This window comes from Rhamphochromis longiceps, linkage group LG17 (genome assembly GCF_057381845.1).
Source record: "Rhamphochromis longiceps isolate RC_006_pf linkage group LG17, R_longiceps_female_GT1.1, whole genome shotgun sequence".
NCBI classification, from domain to species: Eukaryota; Metazoa; Chordata; class Actinopteri; order Cichliformes; family Cichlidae; genus Rhamphochromis; species Rhamphochromis longiceps.
Genome location: NC_140573.1, coordinates 17,059,733 through 17,082,171, shown reverse-complemented (window position 1 = coordinate 17,082,171; position 22,439 = coordinate 17,059,733). Strand labels below are relative to the sequence as shown.

General features: G+C 38.6%; 1 protein-coding gene across 1 annotated transcript; it reads right to left on the bottom strand.

The window, feature by feature from the left end:
- Positions 1-801: 801 nt before the first annotated feature.
- kifap3a (kinesin-associated protein 3a) lies at positions 802-16,199 on the bottom strand. Its single transcript, XM_085386101.1, is given in 19 exon segments — positions 802-831; positions 1,750-1,850; positions 5,368-5,502; positions 5,829-5,846; positions 6,994-7,173; positions 7,246-7,254; positions 8,864-8,875; positions 9,856-9,881; positions 11,610-11,670; positions 11,754-11,878; positions 12,705-12,804; positions 13,045-13,131; positions 15,184-15,219; positions 15,222-15,258; positions 15,412-15,470; positions 15,594-15,700; positions 15,702-15,737; positions 15,839-15,970; positions 16,177-16,199. Coding segments are annotated over 19 exon segments (1,314 nt in total).
- Positions 16,200-22,439: the final 6,240 nt, after the last annotated feature.

The window sequence follows — 22,439 nt, the reverse complement described above, 5'->3', positions numbered from 1 at the left end:
AGACTAGGGCGGGCCAGGGTTAGGTATCACATACCAGGGGCCCCAGACTCCAAATCAGCCCTGTCTAGACTCTCTGGCACCTGCATCTGCTTATTTACCACAGAGAGCCACCGGAGGCTTTGTCAGGGCCACAGCACCATGCCACAATCTGACCAACACAACTACCTCCATTCCCTCCTCCATCTCTGTAAGCACCTCTCCTTTACTTCTGGCTTCCCTGCTCTGTAAAGCTCGCATCGTACCAAATGGTGACCCCATTAAAACAGAAGACGGGGAAAAGGGCAGGTCAGTGAGCATGCTAAGAAAGTGATCAAATAGAGGGGTCTTATAAATCCAAGAAAGGTGAGAGGATAAAAAGGTGGAAAATAGGGCAAAACAGTTGGTCAGGGATCCATTTTTTACAAATGGAAGAACACGTATTCCCTGTATTGAATTGAAATTGTGTTTTGTGTGGGAAGATAAACAAGGAGGATTAAGTAGAAAGACAAAACTGGAAGTGAATCTTTGGGAATAATACAAGGACTCTAATGTTCTCAAGTCACTTTTGTTTTCATTGTGCTGATCAAAAAAGCTTCATAATAGTTTCACGAGCAGTATCCAGAAAGAACTTCACCAATTTAGAGATATCATCATTTTGCCACATATGCCAGTTTCCAGTTTGGAAACATAGGGCTAAAAATATTAAAATGCCAAAGTGCCCAAAACTGTAGTTCCCTAAGCCTCTAAAGCCTAACCTGTCGCTGGGATCAGACAGGTGCTTTTCAATGATATCAGGGTCATTACGGTAATCCAGGTACGGTGTCACAGCATGTCCACAAAGACGAAGGTTGGCTGACAGAAGGATAGCGAGTGAGTGTGATGCAAAAAAACAGACATTTTATTGTTCATAGATGTCTTGAACCAGCCAGTTATGGTAGTTTGATCTAAAACCACCTTTCATGTAAACCAAAGTAGCTCCTTGAAGTTTTCTGAAAGAATGCATCAAACAGCATTAAATCTTAAAATGTTCAAGCTTTTAGCCATGAAAATATTTTTACAGACTGGTTAAACAAAAACAAATGCTTTTGGTCTCTATGGATACTCTTCATGACATTTGTGGATTTTTATAACTCATACATTGGATGTGTTTTTTAGCCATCTCCTGAGCCTAATTTAATTCCCTGAACTCAACTCTCCACTGTGCCTGTGCCTTTGGAGAACTTTTGTTGAAATTTAAGGGCAAGGTTGAAGTTCACATCCTGGTCACACTGCAAACTGGTACTCCTTCTACCATGGGAGAACCCTGATGTTAACATTAGCTGCTAACACGGACATGATGGCAGTGATGAAAGGAATGACTGACCCGGTCAGCTCAATCTTAGCAAACCCAAATGATGTTAAAATAAAAGTTGAAAGAAATTTGTTTGAGGTTTCACCTTAATTTTCATCAGCAGCTGTATTTCGGTGTTTATGTCCCCTTTTAGTAATGGAACTTAAAAACGCTAATATGGAAAAAGATACAGAAAAATGTGAAATCGTGCCAGGTTGCTTTCAGGACTCACTGGAAAAAGAAATGAAGGAGGAAACAAAGCAATGTGCACACACTCTGACAGAAGAATGAGCAGCAATCCTCTGGTGGGTTTTGGTTCCAGATGTGGTGTGTCTCTCACTTTCGCTCTGTTTCTCATGCATTAATTCCTGTATGTCATTAGTTGCTGATGCTAATGTGTGTTTCTTGCTCTACTGGCAGTGTACATTAGCCAGTCTTACCTGCGGTATGCAGTCTGTGTCGGCAAACATGGACCTAAATTTGTGGTCCATGCTGATGTTATACAGAATGGACATGCTGAGCTGTCTCTGGCCCTCATCAGCTACAACATAAACACAAGAGAAGGAGGTAAGTCAATGGAGGAGGGGGAGGGAAGTTAATGGATGAATGACTGGTTGTGCTGTAATGTTCCACAGGATGCCAATGACCACATCTAGGAGGGCTGTGTGTTTTTCTAAAAATATTAATGGGATGAAAGGCCTCTTTAATTGAAGGTCAATTGACATTCAGTGCAGAATCAGCAACAGTCAACTGCAATTTCTCAGTTTGTTGCGTCTCTTAAGCAGTTAGTAGACAAAAACATCATGAAGGCAAGATTGTCATGCTCTAAAGGCACAGCTCACCAAACATCACCAAGGCTGTAGCTGTCGCTCAGGAGGTAGAGCAGGTCATCTACTTACTGGAAGTTTGGTGCTCAGAGGCCTGGCTGCTGCAGTCTGCATGCCAAATATCCTTGGGCAAGATATTAACCCAAAGTTGTTCTCAGATGCATCTATCGGAAGGTGGGAAAAAAAATGGCCCCTTACCTGCGCAGACTCATTCGCAGAGAATTTACATTTTAAAGCATCAACTTTGCATGCGCCACCATGAGCACAGTTCAAAGAAGTATAACAGGAATGACTGCTCAGCCACTGGTCCCCTGCTGTCCCTGTCCACATCCACAGTGGGGTATAATCTAGGCTTAGGCTGTCGGTGAGCCCAGGAACTTTATGAGTTTGACCTGTGACCACAGCTGGGGGCCTGAAGGAGGAACCAGCTACAGAGAATTAATGAAGCTGAAACCAGAGTTTCACCTTGGGAGTTTTCATTAAGGGAAGTGTTAAGAGAGAGGCTTCTCACTGGAGGACAGCCACTGAGAGACACCCTGTAATGTCCACCAGCCTCCAAAGCCCCACCCTGTTCCAATTAAAACTGATCTCAGCTGTGTTCAGTCACTGGCTGTTTAGGAAGCCTTATCTCAGAAAAATTAGATCCAGATGTACTCAGTGAACCTCTGGAATCACAGAAGGGAGTGAATGCTAAGGAGAGGGAGCTTCTAGCTTTAATTGGGAAAACAGGAGGAAGCATCAATTTTACTGCCTTTAATAAGTTAAAAACACGCTGCTCGCTGCTTTGGCCCTTCCCGTGTGCCCACCAATTGACCGGAACATGTGCTGCTCATTAGTGAGCCTTTACCTTAACCAGCACCTTGAAGTGCACAACTACCAACTGCACACACAGAGAGGCAATAAGCTTGTCCAGGCCAAGAAAATTCCCTACTTTTCTAGAATGAACATAGAGTCGAGGATTCTTTATGAGCGAAAAGAAAGACCCCATTAAATGTTCAAAACACAAGTAGGGTTAGGGCAGCAGAGAAGGAAAAAAAGGTAAAGGGGAGCTGTTAAGAATTAACTAGACTATGTTCAAGGGCAGTTAGTGGGAGAGCTAAACTTCAATTACACCCCAGGCTAATTTAAAACTGCCTAGCCTTTGTAAAATTACACCCACATACATTAAGAAATGTCTGTGGGCTGCACCTCTCCATTGTTATTGAATTTTCTGGATAAATAAGCATGAAGGGTTGGGTATTTGAAGACATCACATACCACATAACGAGATGTTATAAAAATGCTTCACAAAGATCCCTGCCCCCACTTAAATCCTCTAATTTGTCTTGTAATGACAATCAACATGCTGCACTGTAGCTTATGATTTGAAGCGCTAGCAGTGGTAGAAATTTATTTATCAGTATTAAATACATTTCAGTAAGTGTGTTCGTGTACTTTTTCCCTCTGCCATTTCTCATTATTACACATACCTTAATTTATGCACAGTAGTTTGATTGCTTCGCATGTACGGATTGGATTGGTTCTTACCGACATTTGGTGAGAATTTCATGTCAAAAGGGCCTTTAGGAAAATATTTACTTTAAAAATTAGTCACGTGTTCAATACTTATTTTACCTCCTATCATTTTCCAAATGACCTCATAAGATATATTTATAGATTTGACTTTTATTCCAAATCTCAGTATAATTTAGATTTGTGGAAAAGCTGTCTTCAACATATTTTCAATAAATTTTTGGTGAATGCAATTACTCTAACTGTGCTGTTTACAACATGTGAGTAAAGCTTTACAAACATTCTAACCACTTGCACTGTAGATCTTCACATTTTGGGTTGTGTGTTTGTGAAGAGCCCAAATTCTGACAATATCTAGCTCTTTTTCCAGTGGAGTCTGTATGCATTTATGATGAGTTATGTAACTAATTTAGGGGTGGGGGCATGCGTGCACAGTTAATAGTACGTAATAACATGTAGCAGTGAACAATCACGCCTGCTCATAGTACTAATGCACTAATGTAACTAATTTACAGTGGAGTCTGTATGGCTTTATGATGAGTCATGTAACTAATTTACTTACTTTCAGTTTCATGTGATAGAGTCATTTTAAATAAGCATTTTAAATAAAGTAGTTGAAAATATAACAATAACATGCTTTGTGACTTCTTGGAAATTAAGGCAATAACTTAAATTCAGTTTTATTTACTTACTATTTATTTATTTGTTTTGGTTTTGTCTTAAATTCAGAGAAAACTTATTTTTGGTTTATAAATTTGTTTTTGCCACAAGGTCCTGCGGTCCCAAGTCTTTTCTGCACTCCCGACCCCACTGATCCACTTTAATAGATGAAAAATGTAATTTACTGCACATTAAACTGTGAATTATTTTTTTTACCAATGTTTATGCGTGAGCTGCAAAGCAGAGATGAAGAGAAATGATGTGTTCAAGCTTGATTGTCTGATGAAACAGGAAAGAGGTGATGATGTCAAGTAGAGTCTCCCTCTTCACTTTCATCTTATCAGTCAGGGTCAGGACCTCAGGTCTGGCCTGAACAGAGATCCAAAAGGCATGAAGGGAGAGGAGACCATTGCTGTGTTGTCTGTCCTTAGAGATAATTGCATTTAGTGTGTCAGCTGAAAACTGGACAGTTGGCAGAGGGAGCAGATGATTAATGGTCTCCTGGTTCACACACAGGGCACAGAACACACACACCTAGTGTCAAGACTATAAGCAGGCGTGATTGTTCACTGTTACATGTTATTACTTGTGCATGCATGCCCCCACCCCTCCACAAAGCTCTACCTAAATCTCCAAAGACATAAATATCCGTCTCTCAACCCTGATTGTATAAAACAAAATCATCTGACCAGAATCTGGCATGTTAATCGAACAAATACACTCTATTAATTATGTACTGTTACCTGAGCCTCTCCTGAGAGGTTTCAAAAGCCCCAACAGAGATGACGATGTCACACAACTCTGCAAAGACACATCCTGTGCAGCTTTGCAAAATGGTCCCAAGGGGAACTTCAAGGGATGGGCATAAAAGCTATATACATATGCCTTAATGATTGCAAATTAATAGCAGAGATCAATGCGTCTTTCTGATGTCCCGTGTCTTTCTGTTTTAGAAAACACCTTAAATGCTGGTTCCGACACATGAACCCACAATTAAACAAATCTACAGGAACAAACAAAGGGAAACATAAACACTTAATCTTTACTGGGACTGATTACCAAGAAGAGAGGAAAGTTTGGGAATGAATCCAGCCTGGTTGTGGAGAGAAGTGTCAAAAGACAGGCTGAACAGGAGGCGCAGGGTGGCGTCCAGGAGCTCCTTGTAGTCACTGGGAACTAAACGGGCCAGCTTCTCTACTGGTCACTTTGTATAGCACAGTATAAAGCACCTTGAAATGAGTTGTTGTGAACTGAAGTCAGATTGACACAGATATAGCACAGGGTTCAACTTCATCTACACTCTATGATTGTGACTATCAGCACAGCAGTGCCACTCAGTCTAGTTCTGCATTCTAAAGTGTCTGTTTCCATCTCCTGTGATTTGCTGAAAGCCAGAAACCAGGGTGATACAATCTGCTACCAGTTAAAACACACTCATTGCTTCTGTGTGCAAAACTAGCTCCAGTCACTCCATCCCAAACCAGACACTGAGCTGCATTATCAACTGCAGCCTGTGTCACCTACCACTGACATTTCCACTGGTGACATAGGCAGAATAAAAATGTATTAGGCAGTACTGAACTCTTATCAGATTCAGTTTGCTGAGTAAATATAACCTGATGGGATCATCACTTTTTGATTCATTAAACACCCATGCCCTTAAATACTTCAATGAGTCAAAGTGTTGAAACCAACATTTCCATGCTGGACACAAGCTTGTGTGGGTATGAAAGTTTTTCTAATGTGAATTAAAGGTGTAATCAATGGTAAACAAGGAGATAAAGCAAGTTTCTGACAGGGTCTGGGCTTGATAAAGACCCACAAACTTGAACTAGACTGGAACCACATGGGACTGGATTAGGGACAGTTGAAAAGCCAGGGTTCTGTTTGAGCACTATGGCCCACCAAAGTGGACTCTGAATAATGTTTTTAAAATGAAAATCTAATCTAAGCATGGTTTTAACTGGCACTGCAGAAGGTTACAGACATTTGTGAAAATATTATCCTTTACATTTTTGTATACAGTAAAATAAATCCTCAGTCCTTTATGAGTAATTTATGTAATGTAACAAAACAATGCATTTAAACAAACCATTGATTAGACGAGGTGAAGATAAAGGTAGAAAATAGAATTTAAAAATCTAGTTTCAAACAGTTAGTCCAAGCTTTTCTAACAATGGTCATTTTGTTAAGATTTTACCTATTTTGGTAAGACTCTGTGCTCCACGGTGTCTGTAGGTTATACAGACTGTATGAAAAAGACAATATTATAATATTAATATTGTTTTACTTAATTAGAAGAATGTGAGCAAGAAGTCTGTATTAATTAGGCTGGTTTAACATTCAACATTTTTGCTGACTTGGGACACTGTCCCACAATCTTCCCTCAAATTATTAAACCCAGAGCAAACCAGATTCTGCAAGGCTAACTTCAGGTCCTTCCATAATATTTTTGTTGGATTAAGGTCATGACTTTGACTTGGCTACTAGAAAACATCTTTATTCTTCTTTAATCATCCTATAAATACTTGCGTTGTGCTGAAGGTAGCTGTTGTGCTGCATGAGATTCAGTATAGATGCCCTGATATTTTCCTTCTGAATTTTGAAATACTATACAAATATTCTGAATGCAGTTTTACAATGTTTAATAATACCTTCTCTTATAATCTAAGATCTTTTGTTTACCATTGTCAATCTTGCTCCCCAGGAAGATAGAGTGCTTCTTGAGGATGGTGATAACAACCAGCAGTAGCTCATTATCTTCACGGTCCACAATCTTCAAAAGCATGTGAACAGTGTTTTTGTTCCTCATCTTCAGCTCTGTGTGTGTGTCTTCACCCAGGTTGAGCAGCAGAAACAGAGCAACTGCAGGGTCAAAGATAACAGTGCAGGTAACAGTTATTTTAGCTGTGGTTCTTGTACCTTGCTTTTAAAGACTTTTTAGAACTGCTGTTTAGAGATAAATAAACCTTTACTTAATTATAAAAAGACACAAATACAAAAACACACTAAACTAGCAAAAAAATATGACTTATACAAGTGTACCTTAAAAACAGAATACTGTAAAAAAGTTAAATTCCCACCCGGATCCAGTAAGGGTCCTGCTAGACCCCCATGCTAAAACCAAGCCCTGGAATGGCACAGCTACGTCTGCAGCCTGTCCGTACTCTGTATGATTGTGTATGTGACAAATAAAGGTTAGTCGTTGTTGTTCTTTATTTGCAGCTGAATTTAAAAACGGTAAACTTTAATAAACTATTTTCATTACATGTGAATTGTTTTCAAGACCTTTTTGGTTAAATTTGATGATTAAAGCTTATAGCTCATATAATTCAGAAATCTAATATGAAAAAAATAATAGAATATTACATCTCAAGTACGTAAATTAATATTTTAAAAGTATAATATGTGTCTTGGTCTGGTTCAGTACACTCAATCACAAACATGGGCAAAACTGATGACTTAATATTTGTCCAGATGATGATGATGATGATGGACAGCCTCCACAAGAAGGGTAATGAAGGTCACATCTGAAAAAACTGAATATCAAAGGATATGAATGGAAAAAAGTGATGGTAATTCTTTTTAGAGAACCGGCTCTTTTGGCTCGGCTCACTAAAAAGAGCCGACTCATTCGGCTCCCAACCAGCTCTTAGGGCGGTTTTGTTGCTTTAATTAATTTATTATCAACAACAATATAAAATTATGCAGAAAAGAAATTACTAATGTAAAAAAACCCTGTGTTTTATTATTTATATATGTTTATATATAAATATATACGGTGGCCCCTAGAGACAAAGCACGTATAAACTCCAAAACACGTTGCTAGCGTTAACTGAACTTCCAAAGCAGAGCTACTTAGATCACTTAAATTACACAATTGAAAGCATGTGTGTATTGTTTGTGTATTTATACACAAGCACTCATATATATTCAAATAATTTAAACAAATGTTCATTTACCTGTTACTACCATACACCAAATCCGGTCATTGGTACTTGCTGGCTTGTGTAGCCACTAGGTAACAAAAGCTCAACACTGTGCCTAGCATCCTGGAGCACTTCTGTTGTCTTTTGTATGTGTTTGGAGTTTTTACATGTTTTGGAGTTTGTACGTGCTTTGTCTCTAGGGGCCTCCGTAAATATACTTTTATTTATTCACTCCACATAAAATGTAATAAATAATTCATATAATACAAAAACCAACTATTCACATTTCAACTTTTAACTATTTCAATTTTCAGCTTTTTCCTTTTAAACAAATTTAAAGTGAAACCACAAAACACTGCAAACCACAACACAATAAAATATAAATTAAAATATGCAAAACAAAGAAGATGTACATTCTCTGTCATATAGGCCTGGGAGGATTTTTTGGGAGAGTGTTTTCCTACTTGGAATTGCATACATAGGATTCACTGCATGAATAATCTTTCTTAATCCTTTACCATCTGTAACTGAAAATAGTTGTGGATGATTACTATACCTTTCTAATGTGATGATGTTGTGTCTTGTTGTTGCCCCTGGCTCTCTTTCTCTCTCTCTCTCCCTCCAACTCTGTTCCTGTGCTACTGCAAGTGTAACTACTGCTCCTCCTCCCTCTGCTCAGTGCAAGCACAAGGCTCACGTGCGGAGTGAAGTGAAAAAAAGTGCGAGAGAGAGGGTGAGAGAAAGAAAAAAAACAAACAAACACGTCTTCTGTCGTTCACTTCAAAGAGCCCGCTCTAAGAGCCGTTTCATTCGCGACCAGCACATCACTAATGGAAAGTTGACAAGAAGGGAAACGTGTGATAGCAAAAGATTTATAAGCAATGGAGATGAAACCAGCCTTAAAGAATTATTAAATAAGAACTTGTGACAGCTGCTACAACTCTCACACAATCATAGCTGGAACACAGGTGGTGGTAGTTGATCCACTGTGCTTTCTCAAGTTCTTGATGGCAATACCAGGTAGTATGAGCTTGGTGGCATGATGATAGAGTGGGTAGCACTGTCCCCTCACAGCAAGAAGGTTCCTAGTTCAAAACCTGGCTGGAGGCTTGTGTGTGGAGTCTGTATGTTCTCCATGTGTCTCTCCAAGTACATCAGCTTCTTTCCACAATACGAAAACAGGATTAAGTGCATAGAATAAAACACTGTATGAATGGGTGGTTAAACTGTTGATTGTAGACTTAAGTTGTTTAAGCAGTCAGTAAGACTCACAATGTGCTATATAAATGCCAGTCCATTTTCATTTATAAAAGAACAGCAGAAAGTATTTATCTGTTACCTAGTTGACAGAAAGTGTAAAACCCCAAAATATACATGAGCTGAAGGCTGCTTTCAAAGCAATCTGGGCTTCAATAACAACTCAGCACTGGCACACGTGGATCACCTCCAAGTTATGCCACGCTGACAGAGTAATTCTTGGCAAAGGAGCATAAATGAGCATAAAAGATGATATTTTTCAGAATTTGGACATTTATATCTTATAAAATCTTTTTTTAAATTGAGCTCATGAAATATTCAAATAATACTACTTCCGCCAGTGGAAACCCAAACAAAACACGCATTTAGAGGCTCTAATACCTGCGTCTTAATCTCGCTGTCCATGTCACCTCTACTTGCGGCCTACATAATGACATGACTAAATATTTTTAAAAATTATTTTTCCAAAAATTAGTTAATATGAAGGCAATAGGCAGTGTTACAGGTTTAGCCCTAAAGAATGGTGACTCATGGGGAGTATAGCCCAGTTGTAAGTAAGCTATTAAGACTCGACTGTACACCGTGTTCGTGTTTTCCTCTGAAACAATAAGTTCCGTTGGAGCAGCCTTTCAACGCCTCTCTCTGTCTTTGACGAGCAAAGTTGACCCAGACAACAAAGTAAAGCTAGTTTTCAGCTACGAGCCCGACACGCAACCCGACGTATTAGCCAGAGGTCCCTTTGCTACGGTTCGGAGCCGCGGACCTGTACGAGATCGCTGCAAAAAGTGCAGCCTTACCTAATGTCCGCCCTACTGTTACTCATTTTATATTAAGATTTAAAAATCTAGTTGGTATTGGTATGGCGACTATCCTTCAGTAATAGTAATAAATCACACAGCAATAGTACATTCATGTAGTTGGAAAAAGCTTGATAGTATATTAAGTAATCCAAAGTATTCAGAATACGTTACTCTCATTGAGTAATGTAACGGAATACGTTACAAAATACATTTTAGGGCATTTATTCTGTAATCTGTAGTGGAATACATTTTAAAAGTAACCTTCCCAACACTGGTTACTGGCTCTAAGAATACTGCTGATATCTTTCTTTTGTTTTGTAGCAGTCCTCAAGCAGATTAACTGCATATGCTTCTTAAGTGTAACCAGTGATTAGGTTAATTATTGGTTAATCTTGCATTTAATTTCATGTAAAAACAGTGAAGACAAGCAACCCCAGGTATTTTTTTGTCTGATCAGCAGTATAGCACCCAAAGTATCCACCTCACTATCCATGACCAAGAAAAAGAGCACATCTTTCCTTGTGAAAAGCTGAACTTTTCATTTAGTTTCAAAAACATCATATAGAACTATGGATTCATTCATACAGATGATTCATATTAAAAGTAAAATCACAGACAAAAAATTAAGAAAGAAGGCAAAATAGACCCACAAAGGACATAAAATCCTGTTACTGAAACTAGTTTTACAGCACGGTAAGCATAATTAGGAACAACAAATAAAACCAAAGATCTATTGCATAGAGGAAAATTAAAGTGAAGAACACTCTACCTTGGAGAAACCTGGTTACAGCAGGATGATTATGTTAGTTTAAATCTACACCCAGACTCATACTAATTGCCAGAGTCCTCAAAGCACAGGCCGAGGAAGGAATCTTCCACTCCAGCTTATTAATCAACCAAAGACCGAAACAGAGTATTATTTAATTTGAAAGCCTGACGCTTAGCCTGAAAACCTCAGAAAACTGTTTTATTTTTTATTTGTTATCCATCATCTACCTGAGCCTTACTCAGAGTTTCTACCCTATTTCTATCGATCTGACTTTTTATCTGACTTCAGTGCTCAACTCAGATAAAATAATTATTCTGGCCACTTTTTAACTCACAAAAGTGCTGCAGTTATGGCCAAATGATGCAGTTTAAGTTATCATTTAATGTCTGTGAAATTAAATAAACTTAGCTGATTTAATTTTCTGGAGCAACAACGGGTCAAAGAACCAAAACAGCAGGAGTCACACCTAATTTATCAACAATTATAGCTGCATACGGAGAACAAGCCAGGACAGCTGAACTAATCACCCACTAAAATTAAGTCTACATAGACTTCTTGTGTTCTTCCTCTACTTTCTTTAGATTTTTGTCCTCAGAGAGTGCTTCATGTAGCAATAGTCAAGGAACTCAAATAAATACAAACCACAAAAAACACATAATCAAGTGTTTTTGACTCTTTATAAAGGGATATAAGCCTCCTTCTTCTGCAGCTCATCTTGCCAAAGGTCATACTTCTTCAGCTCATATTCAATGATATTCACACACAGGGACCCAATCTTGAAATGTGTGATCATTCCATGGAACTGAAGTAAAAGACTGCTATTTATCCAAAAGTGAATTTTCAAAACTATTTTTTTTTCTTTTAATCAAATTTGGGATTCCAGCTGTCATTGAAATTACCCAATCGGTCACCCCTGAAATATTTTACAAAGCAAACTGACAAAGTCAAAACACATCCAGTCAAACAGTATGTCCTTGTCTGACGCATAATCAGCCCAACCTGAGCCATTTCACAAGCCAATTAGTGTAACATGGACAGGGAGACAAGCCAAGAATGACGATCAGTTTTCAGACATACATCTTGAAGCCTAAATTCGCCCTGACAGACGTTTATGTGTTGTTTTAGTGAGGGCTTATTTTATCGTTTCAAAACACACAGCTAAAGAGTAAAACTTTGCTGCCAAAGATGGGTGATTAATGTGAGAGAGACAGAGAGAGAGCAGATAAACATGAACATGACCCTGGAACAGGACAACTGAAATATAATAATATAAATAATCTAACAATATATTAACAAGATGCATATGGCTGGTATGTTCGGATGTCCAGATACCTTTGGCCTAACTATGGTGTTGAGGTGGGGTCTTGGGTCAGCTCCAAATGGGGGAGGTGGAGCTGGATGGCTCAGGGCCATCAACAGGTGAGGTGACTGGCACATCTCTTGTACATGAGCTAATCCCTCTGTTGCTTCCCATTTCAGCAGCATGCTGGAGCAGTATGCAGTTAAGGAGCAAACCACATCACTGTTCTCCCTGCCTCTATTGTAGATACACCAAGCTTATTCTAGAGTGACTTGAATGCCATCTCCGATTCTAAGCCCTGCTATGTTACTACTCTTGAAACAATATACTAGATTTTTTACCTGGAGAAACAGAAGAAGACAGAGATGATGGTTGTTGCCAAGTCTATACTCCACTTCCAGTCTTCTCTTAGGACTCTGGCCAAGGCTCTAAGGACAGTTTCTGGGAACACACGGGTAAACAAGAGTCATTATAGATATGTGTAATGCATATGCAGGAGACAAAATAAAGGAATGAGGAAGGAAAAGAAAGGAAAAGCAGAGTTTTTGAAAGTGCAACTGGAGGTTAATTTAAAAGAGTGTTGGGTAATGTGATCATGCTGACTGCTACTGGGGATTGTGACCTGTGGGTGCTTCACATCCAACATATGTCTCCGTGTTCATCTCTTCTTTCCACCCTGACCCCAGAGTCTCGGTTCACATAAATACTTGGCTCTTATCAGTACTGGACTGCCTGATGTGGCGTGGCAGATGGAGTGAGCAGACAATGCTTTATGACAGAAACAAATGAAGTTGTGCCATCTCACAAAGGATGGAGGCAATGATGGATACATGCTGTTACAGGGAAAAAAGGGCTTTTGGTCACGAAAGGGAGACGAGCAGGAGCTGAGCTCTGTTTTCTTCCCAAGTCAAAGAGTAGCAGAGTGAAGGAGCTATAACACTGAGATCTTAGTGAGTTCTAGCAATTTTGATCTAAATACAGTCATTAAGTAAAGGTTTGCAGTAATTCATGGTTCGTCTTCTAAAAGTCATGTGAGCTTAATTCCAATTTTGAGCATAAAGACTTTTTATAGATCTGAGTAAGGTCAAGTCAGAGAATGATCCAGGAAGAATATCTTTGAACAAACACTTAATAATCTGATCTCAGTATATGACCACCTCATTCAGACTGCGGCTTTTTAAATTATTATTATTATTTTTAAATTTTATTTATTTGAACAACTCTCCTATCTATGTACAAATACAGTTTCTTCAGAGAAATAGAATACAGAGTCACAGACTTAAGGCACAAATATAGGATCTATAGAGGGAAAAAAAGAAAAAACAATATGTAAAAAAATATAATAATAATTAGAAAAATAAATAGTAGTGCGTTACACCCAACACTGCACAAAACTATCTGTTTTTCCAAAAAAACACAAAAACTTTTCAGTAGTACTGCATAAAATCCTGTTTACTCTTTCCCTCCCAGGCTTCTAGACTTCTAATTGGCCAACATTTCTACACGGCTTGGATTTGGTTCTTCACAACGTTTGACTGTGTTTTGGCTGTTTACATGTGGACGGAGAGATTTTTCAAAACTGCACGTGTGGACAAGATTTAAAAAAACAAAACAAAAATGGAAAATCTCTGTTTTCAAAAATACCTGTGTACGTGTGGACGTAGCCTATAACGTATCTACCTTCCTTACCCTTTATTTCTTTGCGAGATTCAAACTTAAGGGAATTAGTTATCAGAATTGCAACCCCTCTTGTCCTAGAATTTGTATGAGAGCTGTAGAAGGTTTTTTTGAACCTAAATTTCCTTAATTTTTTGTGTTCTATTTTTGATAAATAAGTTTCTTGTAAGAAAATTATCTGTGTCTTCTCCTTTTTGAGTTTAGTCATAATCTCGGCTCTTTTAACTGGGTTACCAGTGCCATCAACATTAAGGACATACACTTTATTTCTTCATGTGTAGTATGCATTATCCTTTTGTGATTTACTGGCTGTCTTTTGAGACCCCCACAGGCACCCCATTGAACCCTTGTTTAAATAAAACATTTTCATTAACAAACTGCAACTTAGTTTAACTATGTACAAATAAGAGGACTTCAATAAAGATGTACCAGCCACCTTCCCCACCTGTTGTTCCTCTTTTTGTTTTTGGGGGGTGTCTCTCGTATTGAAAAGCCCCCCCTCCAGTAATGAGATATGACTCACGAAAGATTGTCACACTCATACTAGTGCTTGTTATTATGTACAGTCCATCCCTAGCCAACTTTGTGTTCCATATAGTCCTACCAGACACACCTTAGATCCATCTTGTTGTCATATGTCTCCATATTTGCCTCTCATTCATTGTTATCCCATATGGAAAAGATATATGTAAATCTTATAAAGTTTCTATCTGTCTTGTGTGAAACTTGTATGAAAAGCATACAAGAGTGAAAACAGATATAAGATCCCTTGAAAAATTATATAAATGAAACGTATGTTTTGGATACTTACTAAAACAATATATGAAAGTAATGAGACAGTGGCCACTTTCATGAGTAAATCATATAAGCCTTATATGATTAACTATATGAAGTAGGTCACATCTTATGCAAGTCTTTTATAAGTTTTCACTATTTCTTTTCCATATGGGATCCCTATGCTGAAATTCTTGAATTCTCTCTTGAGCTCACCTGCTAGCCAGGACTGGACCGGTTTCCATGTTGCTGCCTGGTTGACAGACGTCCCTCAGTGCTCTTTTTCTCTCCCTGCTGATATAATTAGTGTTTTCCTAAGGTCACTTGATATAATTAAAAGTAATCAGAAGAGCACAAAACAAGTTAAACAAGTCTTTTCCTCAATGTCCTCATAAAGCAGCTCACATATTCATCAATTCTGATGATGCCCGCTTTGTTATCCACCTGTAAGAAAATAAACACCAGTCGTCAAAGAGAATACAGTACCATATTGAAGAATAGTATATAAACATATATACTGTTTTACATATGATCCAACACTGCACTCCATTATTAAATAAAACAAGATTTTGATGGAGCCTTAAAATCAGTCCCTACTTCTAATCCAGCACAAGGAGGAAAGTCTTGAAGTGATATCTGTTTCTTCTCCTGGGTGTCTGTGAAAAGCAACATCCACAACAAAACTATTACGATAAACTAGTTCCATTATTCATAAAGAATGAGTCTTACAACAAATGCTCGCAGTCATATTAAAATAGTCCTAGAAAACTCATCTGTACCATTTGATTGCTTGCCGTTTTGCAGGTAGAAGAGCAACTGCTCCACTTCATGGAGTTTAGATGGGTGAATCAGTGGAGATTCCTCAACCACCTTCTGAGCAAGAGTGTGTGTCTGTGCTGGCATTCAGGCCTTTTAGGAAAATGCTAAAAGTGGCAAAAATGCAAAGGTAAACATTAAATTACAATGTTTTTTTTAATGTAAGGTACATAACAAAAAATCAGCTCATGTCAATAATTAGTCTCACATTTTCTGACAATCTTTTTGGACGACAACCTTGGGTTCCTCCAGCTCCCCAAGAACAGTTGCCTCCACCTTATACTGAACAACAAGAGCTGTGTCAGTCGGGTGGATATCCAGAGTACATCCCTTTAAATTCCTGTGGGTCAAGCAATTGTAAAATTTACACCAAAACCATGGTGTTGTAATCATCTGCAGAGAGCTAACTGCCAGATACTAACAGCTCTCCAGTGAGAATCACCTGTTTTGATTTCTTGGGTACATTTAAAACAATTCAGCTGTTGTTACTAAAAAAAAAGATGCTACTGGAAATCTCAGTAAACACATCCACCATCTCATGACTACCTGACAGACTGGCTGTAGTACATGATACTGGGAAGTGATCTGTCTGGTATTGCGGGGCTGTGGTGTCTCCATTTCTAGTCACCTTGTACAACCTCAGACTTTCAATACAACTCTGGGTCATGCCACATACAGAAATACTGTCATTAGTCTCCGGTAGTTTAATTTACAGAGCATTGTGGACAATCTTTTGGAGTGGTCTGAAAGGAATCATCTGCTTTTGAATGTGAAGAAGACCAGAGAGATGGTGATCAATTTCAGAAAGGAACAGGACAGCTACACAACCCTTGTCTACCCTGAGACAGGATGTTGATGAGATGGGCATCCGCATCAACATCAGGCTGAACGGGAAGTCCAACACAGTTCAGTAAACAGGTGCAATTTCCCAAGGAAGCTGAGACCGTTTAAAGTGTGCAGCAATATCATTTTCTCACAGTCAGCTGTGGTAAGTACAGTGTATTTTGCTGTGGTCTGCTGTTTAACAGCTGGTGACACCAACAGTGAAAATACTATACATCTGTGTGGCAGAGAGGCATCTCACATATGTAAGTACTGTAACAAAAAGATTTACCAAATAAAGGACGCATAAAGTATTTAACACCTCATCTCATTTTTTGTGTGATTTGTTTAGCTGGTTAGTGTTTTTTGTCTCACGGCTATGCAATCATATGCCTTTTTGGGAGAAATCAACTGAGCGACGAAATAATGACTGATCTATATTATGAGACGCCTCTGTGGTTAAATCAAATTCAAACTTACTTCCTCTGAGATACTTTCAAAAACGTCTAACTGCTGTTATCATGTAAACTGACAAAGCAAACCAAAATATAAAATAAAATTGAAACATTAAAGCCTTAAACTTAGGAGATGTTCAATGACTCAGCGGGGTATTTTTCCACTCCATTGAAATATTTTCACAGTTTCCAGGCGCTCCCAAAAACAAATGTCTCTGCATTACTTGAAACATTCCCAGTAAGATTTCGTTTAAATCATTGTACGTATTTTTCAGACCATAAGGCACACCAGATTAGAAGATGCACTGTCGATGAACGGGTGAACATTAACTTTTATCGAGTGGTTAGCGTTTATCCTCCAGATTCACCGTTTATATTATGCTAACATAGCTGTGTTGCTAGCAATCACGTAGCACATCATTATATACCAGCTAGCCCAACATCAGTAATCCCACAAACGTCGCTGCTGTTTAGTTTTCTGTCTTCATTTATGTTGGAAGTGATGGCAGAGCTGTACGATTTAATTTTTTCAGAAATCCCTGTCAGAACATGGTATATCATGTTTAGGTGGAAAATAGCGAGCTAACTTCCTGCTAACTTCTAATTCCGTTAAATTTAATAAATTCTGTTTTCATGGATGCCTGGATGTTAAACTTAATTGTTACACCTAGTAAAGCAGCAACACTGATCATTTTATTAAAGATGAAAGAATTTAGACAGTCTTAACTGTCAGTGATGCTGCCGTGTTCGTTTGACTTTAGGACCTGAAGCGGAGTTTGGACCCTGATTACTCCGCCGCCAGGCTTGGAACAGTAGCCGTAATGCTCTGACAATCCATCAAGTGGTGTGTTACTTTTACATTTAGTAAATGCTTACTAAAGAATTTTTGACAGATTTTTGAGTGCCATGTACCACATAAAATCGGTTCGAGGTCAGTAAGCACAACCAGAATGCATACATAAGGCACACTGTAGATTTTTGAGAAAATTAAAGGATTTTAAGTGCGCCTTATAGTGCGGAAAATATGTATATAGGGCTTTGGAATTGACGGTGCAACGTATTGTGGGAATTTGGTGCCATATTTGAAGGCCACAAATCAAAACAAACTGTGTTGGAAGGAAGATTGCTACGAACCATGCTTAAAAGCAGCTCAAAAGAAAAATGATGTTATTGAGACAAATCGTGTCCGGATGCAAAGAGATGGTACTTGCAAAAAATAGCGTGCATTGGAAATGTGGACCTGTATGAAATACGGCAGTGGAGTAGAAACCTCAAAGACCAAACCGCTATTAACTTACCCTGATATATTTTCATACCTCGTCTCTGGAGTCAGTGCATACATGGCGAGCCAATTTCGCAATTATAAATCTCTGGAGCCACACAGCCAATTCACCAATGGTTAAGTACAAGATTTGCCTATTTTTAAGCCTCCACGTTGTGAGTAAGTCATCATTCAAAAAAAGGTAAGTCAACTTGAGTACTGCGAGTAAAATGCGCTTGATCCCCCGTGAACATTCAGATTGATTAGCGCAAGCATAAATTCAGTCATGAGGGCGAAATTACAGTGAGAACATATGGAGACTCTGTTAGATGGACAACATAGTGAGTTCAGTGCATTGATGTGATATTGTCCTGAAGGATTTAGTCATTCTCGATGGTTAAAGAAATTGCAATAATTTATTCATATTTACTATAAATAATCCTAATTATATATCTTGCTTCCGTGTTTGTGTCCTGTGTCACTACAATACATTTAGTTTTATACATTGATAATTGACCTGCAGAATCTCCTTATCATATTAGGTGTCCATAACTGTCACTTACAGACAAACTTTATGCTTTCTCCATCTTGAAAGTGATTACATTGATGTATTACATACTTTAGGTTTATTTTTTACAGGCAGGTTTCTAAAAAAGAACAGGCAGATTTAGAATATAACATGCAGCGTTCTATAGATGGATGCATAAAAAGATGAAAAATCACAAGTATGTGCCAACTTTCTAAACACGTTCATTGTTACATTTATGATAAATGGATTAGAAAGTAGATAAAACACATTTGTGTCGGCTTTGGCTCATTAAAGATTTTGTCTTTAAATTAGTTTTGTCTTTGTATGTTTCAGGAAATCATTGTCTCTGAATTTTGTAACCACCGATAAGGGCCAGGGTTCGGTGGGAAACCGACCTCAAAGTTGAGCTTAGTGCAGAAGCATGGTCCAGAACTTTTAGATCTGCCAAGAAATTGTTTTCCTGTAACAGACTCCAGGAAAGCCATTACAGAATCTTATATAGACTGCAGCGTACCCCAGAGTTTTAAAATAAAGTTCATCCTCAGATTTCTCCTCATTGTGTAATGTGCGATATGGATGTGGGGACTTACTACCATTGCATACGGCAATGTCCTTTAATTACTAGATTTTGGAAGAATATTACTACAGGGAGTGCAGAATTATTAGGCCAATGAGTATTTTGTCCACATCATCCTCTTCATGCATGTTGTCTTACTCCAAGCTGTATTTGCTCGAAAGCCTACTACCAATTAAGCATATTAGGTGATGTGCATCTCTGTAATGAGAAGGGGTGTGGTCTAATGATATCAACACCCTATATCAGGTGTGCATAATTATTAGGCAACGTCCTTTCCTTTGGCAAAATGGGTCAAAAGAAGGACTTGACAGGCCCAGGAAAGTCAAAAATAGTGAGATATCTTGCAGAGAGATGCAGCAGTCTCAAAATTGCAAAGCTTCTGAAGCGTGATCATCGAACAATCAAGCGTTTCATTCAAAATAGTCAACAGGGTCGCAAGAAGCGTGTGGAAAAACCAAGGCGCCAAATAACTGCCCATGAACTGAGAAAAGTCAAGCGTGCAGCTGCCAAGATGCCACTTGCCACCAGTTTGGCCATATTTCAGAGCTGCAACATCACTGGAGTGCCCAAAAGCACAAGGTGTGCAATACTCAGAGACATGGCCAAGGTAAGAAAGGCTGAAAGACCACCACCACTGAACAAGACACACAAGCTGAAACGTCAAGACTGGGCCAAGAAATATCTCAAGACTGGTTTTTCTAAGGTTTTATGGACTGATGAAATGAGAGTGAGTCTTGATGGGCCAGATGGATGGGCCCATGGCTGGATTGGTAAAGGCAGAGAGCTCCAGTCCGACTCAGACGCCAGCAAGGATGGAGGTGGAGTACTGGTTTAGGCTGGTATCATCAAAGATGAGCTTGTGGGGCCTTTTCCGGTTGACGATGGAGTCAAGCTCAACTCCCAGTCCTACTGCCAGTTTCTGGAAGACACCTTCTTCAAGCAGTGGTACAGGAAGAAGTCTGCATCCTTCAAGAAAAACATGATTTTCATGCAGGACAATGCTCCATCACACGCGTCCAAGTACTCCACAGCGTGGCTGGCAAGAAAGGGTATAAAAGAAGAAAAACTAATGACATGGCCACCTTGTTCACCTGATCTGAACCCCATTGAGAACCTGTGGTCCATCATCAAATGTGAGATTTACAAGGAGGGAAAACAGTACACCTCTCTGAACAGTGTCTGGGAGGCTGTGGTTGCTGCTGCACGCAATGTTGATGGTGAACAGATCAAAACACTGACAGAATCCATGGATGGCAGGCTTTTGAGTATCCTTGCAAAGAAAGGTGGCTATATTGGTCGCTGATTTGTTTTTGTTTTGTTTTTGAATGTCAGAAATGTATATTTGTGAATGTGGAGATGTTATATTGGTTTCACTGGTAAGAATAAATAATTGAAATGGGTATATATTTGTTTTTTGTTAAGTTGCCTAATAATTATGCACAGTAATAGTCACCTGCACACACAGATATCCCCCTAAAATAGCTAAAACTAAAAACAAACTAAAAACTACTTCCAAAAACATTCAGCTTTGATATTAATGAGTTTTTTGGGTTCATTGAGAACATGGTTGTTGTTCAATAATAAAATTATTCCTCAAAAAAACAACTTGCCTAATAATTCTGCACTCCCTGTATAGAGCTTCGCTCAATCTTTCACCAGACAATCCCACTGAACCCTGTCCTGTTCGTTTTGGGTCTATCTATAGAAGAGCTTTCTCTGTCTTCTGTACAAATGCTTTTGTTATGTAAACTTTTACATTTAGTGAGGCGATGTGTACTGTTTCAATGGATTCAGAGACAGCACCCCACTGTTACACAATGGTACAGAGAAACGTTCAAGGTGCTGCCAATGGAGCGCCTTAGTGCCATCATAAAGGGCAATTGTGATGCATTCTGTAGGATATGGCAGCCTTAGCTTGATCACCTACCTCGTGACCTTGCTGTGCTATTGCATAAAGGGGGACCACATTTTGTTTTTAAACATAATAATTAATATCTGTATTCCCTCTTTTTTTCTTCTTTCTCTTGACTTTAAATGTGGAACACTGTACATATTTTGACCCAGACATGTACACTTGTAACTCATGTACCTGTATTTGTTTTTTTTTCTTCCTCTTCTTCTTGTTTGTATTTGGCTGTGCTGATTTGTTGCTGTTTGTATTGTTCCAAAAAAAATCAATGAATCATTGTGTAAAAAAAAGAAAAAAGATTGAGCTCTCTGGCATACCTGAAACCTCAGTGAAGCTGCTGAATATCAGCATTTCAGGTTTATTTTAAACGACACTTACTATTGTGTTTATTGTGTGAGTGTAGAAAACTCCTATGCACTCCTTGGTAATTTCACTTTCCAACTCATGGTGAAAAGAGAAATTACATTTTATTAATTCTGTTTATGATTGTTGACTATAAATAATACATTTTATGGTAGGAGCCAGGAACCATATAAAATCTGACCTAGGGCCATGATTGGCCCCCTGGCTGGACTATGGGCACGCCTGCCATAGAATCTCATGTTAAAATCCCTATCTTTACAATATCAGAAGAATGGAGCCACACTTTCAGTTTTGGGGTTTGGAACTGGAAATCCCACAGGACCTAAGCCCTGTTGTTTTCAACCACCTTTGGATGTGTTGGGGACTTGGGGACTTCTAATCTATATTCTGGACAAATTTTCCTGCACACTGCCCCAGCCACTCATTTGTGCCTCTTAGAGTATGATGTCCCAGCTTGCGTTTTACATCCTGTTACTCTGTATTGGACAGTCCCAGGGTTATTTTGCAACTTGGGTGCACAGATATACTAACACATATTTTGTTAACTTGTCTGAACTTAGATTATTCCCAATTTTTTTCAACAGTATTAAAAAAGTGGAAAACTTTATAAATTCAATTAATATTTATTCCAAGTTTTGAATAAATGACCTTGAATAAAAATGGCATTCAATTCATATTTCATAATAATGAATAATATTCCTGTCTGGTCATATTTACTCATAGAATCTTGGAGCTTTTAATAACTGCTGCCTGTTGTCTAAACTGTGGTATTTTAATTCTAGAGTATACAAACTTGATAAGACAACGCTGTTTTTAGGATCAAGTCATAAATATGGGTGTAAGGACTTGTTGGAATTTAAACCCTGCAGTTCAGTCACCTTCTGTGGGCTTAT